This window comes from Vombatus ursinus, unplaced genomic scaffold, assembly GCF_900497805.2.
Source record: "Vombatus ursinus unplaced genomic scaffold, bare-nosed wombat genome assembly UNPS02012901.1, whole genome shotgun sequence".
In the NCBI taxonomy this organism is placed as follows: Eukaryota; Metazoa; Chordata; class Mammalia; order Diprotodontia; family Vombatidae; genus Vombatus; species Vombatus ursinus.
The window spans coordinates 3,642,114-3,654,380 of record NW_020952679.1 but is presented as its reverse complement, the minus strand read 5'-3'; the positions used below and the strand labels follow the sequence as shown (position 1 = coordinate 3,654,380).

Genomic DNA, 12,267 nt, shown 5'->3' with positions numbered 1-12,267 from the left:
TTGAGTCTAGGGACTGTCTTTTGCCTTTTTCCGTCCCCAGCACTTAGGCCAGTGCCTGGCACAAAAAGCCTTTGTTTCATCCCCTCTGTGATGGTCTGCAAAAGATTTAAAAATAAAAGACTAACAGCTGCAGAGTGAATTGGCCCAGGACCCTTTCCAGCTGAACTCTATCAAAAATATTAAAAGAATGAGATGAATGATATTGAAAAAGTCAAGAAGAATGAACGAATAGTAATGCTAATAATTGTCATTTATATATATATATACCTTTGCAAAGTACTTTACCAGCACTGCCATATATGAGCCTCATGGCAGCCCTGTGAGGCATTTTAAAAATGAGCAGCCTAAGGTTCAAAGTTTAGAGACTTTTCTGCAGTTATTCAACTCACAAGTGTCGCAGGGCAGCCAGGTGGCGCCATAGTGCATAGAGCCCGGGGCTTGGGCTCAGGGAGTTCAAATCCAGTCTCAGACACTTTCTATCTGCGTGACCCTAGACAAGTCATTTCACCCTGTTTGCCTCAAGCTTCTCATCTGTCAAAGAAGCTGGAGGAGGAAATGGCAAACCACTCTAGTATCTTTGCCACAAAAGTCCAAACAGGGTCATGAAGAGCGAAACACAGCTGAAAAACAACTGAACAATGTGTCACAGGTGGGATTTGAAACCCAGAGTCTCCAAAGTCCGAATCCAAATCCGGCTCTCCCCCTACCACACACGCCTCACTGCTACTGTTTGCAAATGAAGGGGTTAGTCTACACCAGCGTGGGGTCCTAGAACGTGAGCTAGAACCGACCTCCAAGGTCAGGAAGGCCAGCCCTCTCACGCCCATTTTACCCCAGAGAAGTTAGTGACTTGCCCATGTCACACAGAGAGTGAGCATAAGAGCTGAGATTTGAACTCAGGTCCTTGGGCTCCACGAGGCAATATTCTTTCCATGGCTCATACTTGTGGCTGCACTCTAAGGTCTCTTCCAGCTCTCAGGACATGATCCTATGACCTTAATTAAAAGAAAAAGAGTAAAATAAAGACAGTGGAGGCGACCACATTCTGGAGAGTATGAAATGCCCTACAAATGATGTCCCTGGCCTAGGGGGCTGCCATCTCCCAAAAGTCACAACCTTTTAGAGCTTTCTTAGGACGACTGCGTTTGGGTGGGTTTTTTGTTTGTTTTACAAAAAGGCAGCCCAGCATGTGTGGCCTAGGGAGCTGCCTTTCAATTAAGAATGAATCAACAGGAAGGAAGGAAACAGGCCTTTATTAAGTTCTCACTATGTACCAGTAAATTTCAGATAATTGGGTGGAAGTGTATTAAAAACATTTCCATTTTTCAAGCTTCAATAGAAATGCTTTAGTGTTCTTGAATAAAAATAACTTAAAATACTCATTGTCTTTTAAGATAAAATGGCTTGTTAGCTCTTCAACGCTGAAAATGGATCATGCAGCTCAAATACCTCTGTGATCACTTTAAACGAAGTTCACTAATAACATTATTTTTAAATAACTATTTTGAATGTAAAAGATGCTCTCATTGAAAAACAGGGTCAAGACACACCCTCATCTCCTAGAGTTGGGTGTGCCCCGAGGCCTTCCTGGGAACACAATAAGAGGCTGTCAGACAGCATTTTAAAGTAAACTATCAAAGTTTCCCAGCCCCATATTCCCAGAACCTTAAAGTGCTCCAGAAGGGGAGGGAATCTTTACTGCTCCAGGGCAGGTCACGTTGGCTCCCAGCCATACATCATGAAGCCTTACCAAGTTCCTTGAAATCATGGGACCAAACAGAGCAAAGATTTGCTGAAAAGAAGAAGAAAAAAGTTGACCTGAGCATAATAATGTTGAAAGTTTTATTATCTAGTGACAGTCAACTAGGGAGCACCATAGAGCATAGAGCACTGGGCCTGGAGTCAAAGTCCTGAGTTCAATCAAGACTCATACATTTACTAGCTATATGACATTCTCTCCCTCTAATGGAAACCAGAAGAAATAAGGATGTTGTAGCTCAGTAAAAGGATTCTCCTTGGAGAGAAAGAAGCCACTGGTAATTCCTGTTTCAAGTGGAGCCAAGGACAAGAGAAACATAATTTGATGGGACGTTGGGACTACAGTAGACTTTTCAAGGCTCATGAAAGATAGAAGCCAACACCACCACCGTGACGATAATTGTGACTTTTGTGCCAAAATGCATTGAGAAGAATGAAGAGGCCGAGGAATCCTACGAAGAGCATTTCAAAGTTTGTCAAACTATGTCAACATGTAATTTGATTTTTAAAGACTCCAATGCAAAGGTGGCCGTAAGGGAAAATAGCAGAACATTTGTCAGATACGGTTGAGAATCAGGGGATGACAGAGTCCAAAGGCTCACCAACCACTCAGAAGTCTCCTGCCTGTGCTTCATGAAAGTATCCTTCCAGAAGAGGGTTTGAAGGTAGTAGACATGGCAAGCATTATACAACATGCCGACAAAAAAATGAGAATCATTGTGTCTTAGACAAAAAAGTGAGAACTTACTGAGGCGGACTCATTTGAGAATCAACTCTAAACTTAAAAATAAACCAAAGATGAAAAGACAATTCTGCATGTGATTAGAGCAGCTCCCGCCTGACCATCCAAACAAGCCAAACATGGGAAGAGAATCAGAGAAATGGCATTGATTCTGATCATTTCCATTTCCTAGAGAAGTTAAATTGAAGTAAGGCAATTGTCACAATGAAAAGACTGAAAGCCAGAACGGCAGCTAAGTGTCAAAAGAAATAAAGCACTAGGTCTGAAATCAGAAAGATCTGAGTTCAAACTGTGCCTTAGACATTTAATAGCTATGTGATCTGGAGCAAGCCACTAAATTTTTTTTTATCCTCAATTTTCCTTCTCAGTAAAATGGGGACAATAATAGCACCTGTTTCATAGGGTTGTTACGAGTGTCAAATGAGATAACTTATGTAACCTTAAAGTACAACATGAATGCTAATTGGGGTTGTTGCTGTTACTGTTAAAAGAACAACATTTAAAAAAAATAAAAGCTGCCTTAATCATCAAACACTTATGTCTTTGCCTAGCAGAGAGTCAGAAAGCTACAGACAATGCCAGTGAGGTTATAGATTCATTCCCAAATTGTCACAGAGGAGAACGGTGTCCCCTTACAGGGGATCAAAGAGCAGGGACTTTTGGAAGCAGGAACCAGAAGAAAGCCTGGCACGAGCTCCACCTAAGTCAGATCAGCCGAGAGCAGGAACGAATGAACCGAGGGGAAAGAGGAAAAGTAGATCTTTAAAAAAAGGAATAAATTTACTGCCATTTTCAGAAAAACCTGCTTTTTCTCATTGAATGCTATGGAACCACCATGTTTGAAATCCTAACACGTAAATTCCTGATATGTCACATAAGGAAGTAAGAAACGCAAGCAGGACAGTGAAGTCGAGATGAGTAGCCAGACCACATCAAGCGTATGCAGAAAATAGCTGGACTGGAGAGCTTGGAAAACACCGAAGGATGCATGCCCAAGATGTATGAAACAGCGGCAGACACCTGAATACATAAAGAAATAAAACATGGTGGACACGATTATTACAAAAAAATCAAGGCAGTCAAGAAGATATCAGTAAACTTTTAACCAGTATGCTCACTTTCTCATCCCTGTGTCTTTATGAGAATTATCTATATGTATATTGAGGGTATCCCTGATGAAAATACAAGGAGGGAACAGGACACCTTTAATAAGGGATTCTCTCCAGGAGAGCACACTTTCCCAGCCACACCGTGGACTAAAAGGTGCCAAGAGTGCAAGGTTCCTCTCTACTTATTGTTTGTTAATTATCTAAAAAAATAAATCAGGAAAGCAAGATGCATCTTTAAAGCCTTCATCCTACCAAGTGTCTCCTGTGCACATATGCAATAATTATAACAGTGTGCATTTCCATAGCGTTTTAAGTTTGTAAAGTAAATCACATGTTTTCATATGGTCCTCACAAAAATCCTGTGAGCAAGGCATTACTATTATAACAAAGACATTGACTTACCCAGGGTTCCAGGGCTAGCTATTAAGTGGCTGAGGCCGGATTTAGAACTCAGGTCTTTCTGACACCAAGTCTTGCACTCTCTCCACTGCACCACCCAGCTGATCTAACTTCAAATCAGGCAGCAAACAAGGAGGTAGATGTCTGCTGCAGTGTTAACTACAGACATGGAGGCAGCCCTGGGCAGAGGCCCAATGGCAGAGGCATTTCCCACATATAGGGAGGTCCTCCAGCTATTCCTCTTTGAGGCTAGTGTATTGTTGGCACCAAGCCCCAGAATGTCCCAGCTCCTCCTCTAGGAGATCCACAAACACCTAAAAGAAATTGGCCTAACAATCTGCAAAAGGAGAAGCAAGTGGATGAAGAACATTTATTATACAGAGGATTCCAAGTAAGTGGATGACAAGTCCATTGAGCTGGTCCAGCAGTACATATTTGGAGACAGACATTGAAGGTAGATGATGGACAGGCCACGAAATTGGATAGGAAGAAAGGGCGGGGAGAAAGATGCCTGGATTGCGTTTAGGAAGTGGCATAGAACTTCCAGTCATCCATAGCTATGAGTGCACGCACACACACACACACACACACACACACACACACACATCTTTTCAATGCTGATATTCTGCCATTGATGCTAGCTCATTACTACTCATAGACTATAAGACTCTCCTAAAGGTCAACATTGTACATGACCCAGTTGACCATGGAGAAGTGCATGATAGACACGAATAAGCTTCAAAAGATCTGCCATGACACCCATGTACAAGATATGCTATAAAGGGTGTCTTCCAGGAAATTCACTGGAAGTGTCCTGTATGTGTGGTCTTGCCCAACTAGAGTATGAGCTCCTGGAGAGTAGAGACTGACCTGTTGTTGTTGTTGTTAAGTTGTAAAGCCCAGTGTTTGGCTCATAGTAAGCTTATAATAAATGTTTTTCTACTCTGTGATTAAGAATCTCGGAAGATGCTACCCCATTGGTATTTCATCTGGAACGACCTACATTGCTGTATCCCCCGAGCCCAGATAATTTCATAGGATGCTTCATTCACTAAATAAGGGGGATGGCTTTTACATCTATTTGTTCTTAATTGGTATAAATCACCAGGGTGCCGGCTACATGCCCATGAGCCTTTCACAAAGGAAACGGTTTGGACATCGCTAAACTGGGAAACCCATCATCACATTTTCTAAAAACTCAGTCATGCCCACAGCCTGATATTAGAATTAGAATCATTCCATATGCAAGCCCAGGTTGCTCAAAGAGATCTTTCTTTTAAACAACTAAACTAAGTGCGGTATATGATAAATATATACATAAATAAATTTCAAGAAGGATTGATGACCTACCGCTGATTGCAAGGAACTAATTGAATATATAATTATGGGCTCAGAGTGTTACCATTATTGAGTAATTTTTAATATCTAATTGTTCCATAATGAAGATTGATGAAAGAGTAGATTGTGGGAATCATGATTGATTTCCTGTTACCTGGTGATGTCATTCTTGCTAATAGCAAACATCAGATAGACATTCGGAGGTGACAAGGTAGGATTTTAAAAGGCCAGTGGCATTGTGGCATTGCAAAAAATATTGGCAGGGTCACTTCAGGAACATAACTAGAAGGTTCCCTTTGACAGAGACTTGGTTTAAGGTATATGCTGTTATCCCCCTCACCTGGGGCCATATGTTCTAACCTATACTAACACGTTACCATTTGCTCATTTGATTTGTAGGACACTGGATTCCCTATATAAGGAACTGGTAGAAGAAGGATTATTAATAAGACCCTTGAAAGTCCAACTTTCCGAATACATTGGTAAAGTATATTCGAAGCAATCTCAGAATGGGCTAGGGGAATAAGAGTTTCCCATGATACCCAAGGACCCATTTTCTCCAACAGCAAGAAGCCTATTAGATCACTGTGTCCAACCGCTTGGGTCATGTTTGTGAACCATCGTATGTGTACCAGGTGAAGGGGACATCTGGGGAGGAAAAAGAAAGAATCACACATTTCTCTGGACGTGGGCATAGCATCACTGAGTGGCAACACTATATGTGAGTGCTACAACGCAAAACTCCGTAAAGGGAAGTGAGGTGCCCCAGAAGGTTGATTTTGGATTGATGGGTGGGCTTCCCCTCACTAGATGTCTCAAAGCAGAGGCCAGATGACCAAGGGTTCTTGGTCAAGTAGGTGTTGGACAAGGGAGCCACAGACAGCCCTCTCAACCCTAACATCCTATGATTTTATGGGGGAGGGGGGTCAAAACATAGAGCAATTGACAGGAGTTGGGGCTGAGAAACGTCCTTACATTTCCCTTCTTTTTTTAAACTATCATTGGTTCCTCCTTGAATGCTCCTTCCAAAAAAGGGTGCATCACAACTAGCTGGCTGCACAAACCTTCCTTGGCCCCATCTGGTCAAAAAGATAAAACTGAGAGTATACAGGACCCTCACTCTCTCACACCAATAGGAAGGATGCTTTATTATTATCCTTATGGGTTCAAAGGGGGAAAATAGAACTTAGTGTTTGAGCTCAAAGAATTAGACCCAGGTTTAGGGGCAGGGGGAAGGTGGACACATTTCAAAAACTTATCTAAATTGAAAACAATATAACAACCTTTTCTTATGACTCAAAAATGTGTTTTTTAAAGAGTGATTTTTTTAATAAACCATTACACTTGGTTTTAGCCATAATTCAAAACCTAATTAATATTTACTAATTAGCAATGGCTATCATTCAATAATTACCATAGTAGGATGAAAATGTGATTTTCTATAGAATGGGTTTTTGTTTTATTCTTTGTGATATTTATATTTGGTCAAAAAAGCTGAGACTGGCATTTTCCAGAAATGTTGCATTTTGGTAGATTTCCTGCTTAGTTTATTTAATATAGAGAACAAATATCTATAAGAAATATCTACAAGAAAATCCTGAAGAAAATACCAGTTGCTTTGTAGAATGGTATTAAATTATTTAAAAATTATATTAAATCAAATCCGGCCTCAGACACATAACACTTACTAGCTGTGTGACCCTGGGCAAGTCACTTAACCCCATTGCTTAGCCAAAAAAAAAAAAAAAAGAAAAGAAAAAAGAAAAGAAAAAAAATTATATTAAAGAGGCAATATTTTGAAGGTGGGGGGGGAAAGCAAATGAAGGTAAATTTTTCCTCTCAGGCTTTAAAAAAGATTATAAAATAGTTATCGTCTAAACCAAAGGTTCCCAAATTTATTTGGCCTACTGCCCCCTTTTAAAAAAAATTACTCAGCACTCCCCCCTCCCTCCTCCAGAAATCTCCTTTCTTTAACCCTTTAACAGTATTTTTTTAAAATTGCATCATTTCAAGAAATATGAAGTATTTTTAAATTATGCATCTTAAATTTAACAATTTATTCTAAGTGTGTGTTTTTTTTACTGCATTGAAATTATGTTGACTCAATATTGCGTCATGTAACTGCATAGTATTATATTGTAAACAAGTCATTACATGCACATATTCCTGCCAATGCATGTTGGACTTCCTGACAATGCGCAGCACACTCACTTGCCAACACTTGCTTGTTAAGACCTGTCGGTGGACCTGACCACTGATTAGTTATAATTTGCATTTTGTGTGTTTATTTGGAAAATAATGTAATCACTACAACATTAATTCTGTTACACAACAGATGAAACATGTACAGATCGTTTTCCAAAATTTTCTTCTCTTCTTTCTTTATGTTTCCATCACCCCTTTGTTTTTATTCAACATCCCCCAATTGCAACCGAGGCTACCACCAGCCCCCTGCATGTTCCAGCACCACCCCCAGAGGGCAGTAACACCCACTTTGGGAACCTATTAAAACTAACTGGTACTGGACCCCCCAAAAAAAGATGGAGAGGAAAGGGAAAATAAACCAGTGAGACTTATCAAGTAAGCAGAAATAAAAGTGATAAAACTCAGTAGTTGTAGGGTTTTGAAGAGAAACAAGTGCATTCATATATTGATGGTAGAATTGCAAATTAGTAGAATATTTCTGAAGATAAAACTATCAGTACCTAACAAGAATAAAAAACCTTCATATCCTTTGTCTCCATAACTCTATAATAATTATTTAGGGAAAATCAGACTAAGAAGTATGAGAAACTTTCAAGAATTAAATTTTGAAGACTCAAAGAGAAATGATTCTTGTAAGGGAGAAAGGGGAGGGCTGTTGTCTAGAGAGAGTGACATAGATGCACAGGAAATTCATCAACCAATATCAGTTTTTTGAAAGATACCTACAGAAGATGAAAACAAAGGCAGAAAAAAAAGAATGCTGTTGTAGAGCACAATCCTGTAAAAACAATGCCCAGAGTGCATAGCTGGGAATCAGCTGAGTTTGGCTAGGGAAGCCAAGAATAACAAAATGGAGGACAGGGAGGAGGAGGAAGAAGAGGGACAGGACACCTGCTTGGGGCAGATGCGACAGGCATGATGGATGATGCTGAGAGGACAGCTTTCTTTCTCTTATTCCTCCTGTAAGAGAAGATGCTCTTTGGACTTGAAAGGATGAAGCAAAAATCACTACTAGAGAGGTGAAAACCAAGATAAGGAGGGATAGGGAGAACACCTAGCTGCCTTCAATCCCTTTAGGTCATCTGGCCCAGATGAATGACATCTTAGGGCATTGAAAACAATGACCGATGTGATTATTGAGAGATAGCCAATGGTCAATAAGAGGACCTAGAGAAAGAGAGAGGTCTTATAAGGTTGGAGAAGGACATGTCAGGGAAGAGAGGGGAGATTTAATGAAGTCAGCTAGACCAGTGAGCATGGTTTTGAATTTTGACTAAATTCTACAATCTGTTATTTTTATGATTGTTTATTTTTATTTTATTTACAAACATGTCCTATAAAATATTATATAATACAAATATATTATCAATACTAATTTGTAATATATTTGTAAATGGTATATAAGTGTAATATATTATAAATGAATGTGTTATAAAATGTATGATATAAATATATACAAATATAAAATATTATTTTTTGTTAATAGCTTTTGTTTTTACATCACCTTCGTTTCTGAATATATCTCTCCTCCTTCCCTCTCCTCTCTAGCAAACCTAATAGCATGTGCATTGTTCCCCTCTCATTCCCCCAAGGAGTCTCCCATTTTTCCCAAGGGAGGGAAGTGCATTTGCTTTAGCTTCTACCATTAGAGAGCTAGTTAACAAACATCTAGAAAAGGGAGTGATGATGAGGAAGAGCCAGCCTGGCTTCATCCACAGCAAACTAACCTCATTTCCAGTTCTTATGAAGACAGTCGCCAATCCTGGTGTCTCCAAAGGGCGCTAATGGAGTAATTCACCTGGATTTTATCCCAGGACTGGACAATTTCACAGTTTGATCAGAATCACCATTATTCTTGTAGAGAATAAGGAGGGGTGAGCTGAGATAAGTGTACAGTCACATGGACTCTGTAGTCAGACCCAAGATAGTCATTAATAACCCACATACACACATACATTATATATATATATATATTTATATATATATATTTATATATATATATATATATATATGATTGGGGAGACAGAGGACATGAGGTGCCACAGGCTGGAGATCAGGAAGGGCATCATGGAGAAGATGGTGCTTGAGCTCAGTCTTGAAGAAGACTAAAGGATTCCAAGGAGCAGAAATAAGGAGAAAACATTTGAGGCATGGGGAACAGCTACCATAAAGGCACAAGGACAGGGAATGCCCCAGGCCATGGGGAGAGGTGTGAGAAACAATGGAAAGGCCAGTTCAATTGAACCTAGAGCATGTGAAGGGGGGCCAATAAGACATGACCAACACACACTGTGTCTCCATCAGAAGAAACATACCCACACAGAGAGATGACATAACCATCAAAGGGCAGAATAGGATTTTGTGTGCATAACTAACAATATTACAGACATATATATACATATATATAATATATATAATGCATCTCGCAGTATAAAAAATGTGTAAATGCATGTATTTATACACACACACATACATTACTTATACATACATACATATATATATATATAAATGTATATTCTGGCTTACTGTTCTAAGTTAAATATATACATACATATATAAATGTTGTATTTTTGAATATTCTATCATTCCAGCCTGTCTGAATGCCAAAATCTATGATTTCACCCAGTCTCTTCATCATCCCTTTGAGACAATCATCACTTCTAATCAGGTCACTTAAAATCACAGACACTCCTTCAGCCACTCAAAATGTAGACACTGAAGCTCGCCTTTACAATATGATTTTAGGCTCCAACATACTCCCTGTTATCATAACTAAGCCACAGGATCTCCTTTGCCACAGAATAGCAGCCCAAAACTCTCCCATTTCACCCTGCAGCATTTCCAGAAAATTATCTATGCTCAAAATTCATGTCCCTAAAATGCCATATCATAATGCTACAGAGATGCCATTGTGACCATGTCTGATGCCGCATGTGGGGATTGCAGTCCATATGAGCGGGGAGTTGATGGGAAATTGCCAACAGACCTTCTGACCCCATGCGTTGGCCCCTCCTCCGCAGGCGCTGGACACCTTGGTCTGCAGTTATAGCCCCAGGATGCAGAGCCAGGCACTGTTTGCATCTCCGCCTCCAAGGAAATTTCCCACCCTTCTTCTCTGAGCAAGAGATTTAGGAAGTGGCTCTACTTCTGCCCTGTCTCCTTTCTTCGTTTCCTTGTCATTCTTCTACAGAGAAGAGTGAAAGAACAAAAAGATGTTTTTGCCAGCTTTTCTGAAGAGAAGATGTCCTCTCTGGCCTTGGGCTCCTTTTCTGGACTTCTGTCAGTTCTATCATTCGTTGTACTGTTTTTAGTACCATCGCTTGCCTTTTCTTGATGCTCTCTTCCCTTAACTGTCCTTCTCCTTTTCTTCTTCCCTCTCTGGCAAGAATGTCTAGTCTAGAAGCAAGGAGTGCTCTCTGCCCCCTGAAGCCAGATGGTGAAGGGCACAGGGCTCAGGGCTCCAAACACAGTGTGATGAATTAAATACAGGAATACAATTTCAACAAGCTCACCCTGGCTTGGCACACTGCCTGAGACTGTTAGCGTCCCTTCTCTCTAGCCAAACAAACAGGAAAAACAGTACACTCCCCAATTTAACTGGCTACCGTTTAAATAAAATCAGTTAATTTCTGCAAAATATGGTGCATCTGGGCATTAATATGGATATATTGAAGCAAGCAAATTGGGGTCACTTTCATATGACCCTTAATGTCATGTTTACTGGCAATAAATGCTAGTCATAATGGTTGCTCCAGCATCCCTTCCTACTCGGGTGAAGGCAAAATTAAGCTGGCCTCTATTCATTACATCCTCATTAAAGAGCTGGGCTAGCCAGAGCAATAACGAAAGCTTGTCATCATTACCGCACTGTCCCCACCATCACCATCTATCCCACTCTCAAGGACGTCTCTGACACACAGACATAGTAGAAGGGTGGCTGGTACAACAATACAGAAATCACCAGCTGATTTATTTAAACAGCAAAACAAACCCTTCATTTCCCTTCAGATTTCTAAACCTTCAAAGTTTTCTTACGCTCATAGTATTGTATATAAAAAAAAAAAATCTTACAAGTCTCTAACACCCAAGGTTCACCCAAGTCCACACTTGCTATTAAGAGAACGGGCAGTTAAAAAGAAATCAGAATATGGAGAACTCATTCACTATCTTTTTTATTATAGGTTCATGTCCCACTCAGAAAGGAATCATGTGAACATGCAAAGGTTTTGAAACATCCATCCTAGTGACAAATGAAGACAGCCAAACTAATTTTCTTGGTGACCTTATCTAAATTAGTCAGAAAATATCAGTTAGGATTTATGACTAGTTACAATTAAGCCCTTTGATATCTTCTAATTAAACTGGTAAAGATTTATTCCCATATTATGCCTTTGATATTCCTTTAAAAATTATAACATGAAAAGGACTGTTGCCCTCAGCATGGAACATTTCTATTTCTTCTACATTCTGGTCAGACTCTACCCCTTTTCATCTCCCCCAAGTTCCCATCTCCATTAAATTGCTCACTTATTTTGTAAAAGTCTACAAATATTAACCGTCAGCTAGAGAAAATGCTGTTTATGCTGAACCAGGAAGGCTAATGTTTCACCATCTGGGTCATTTTTTTCTTGTTCATGGTTAATTCCTTAGAACTTTGCCCCTTTTCCAATGCCCCAACCCTGAGAGGTGGCAGCTTGGAATTTAAGAGTGTGAGTA

The 12,267-nt window shown here is 39.9% G+C and overlaps 1 protein-coding gene across 1 annotated transcript in view; it reads left to right on the top strand.

Moving 5' to 3' along the window:
• IQCA1 (IQ motif containing with AAA domain 1) overlaps positions 1-12,267 on the top strand; it is a 229,572-nt gene that overhangs the window by 166,968 nt on the left and 50,337 nt on the right. The window contains exon 13 of the mRNA XM_027858297.1: positions 5,746-5,828. Within this exon, the coding sequence (XP_027714098.1) occupies positions 5,746-5,828 (83 nt within the window). The remainder of the gene's footprint in view (positions 1-5,745; positions 5,829-12,267) is intronic.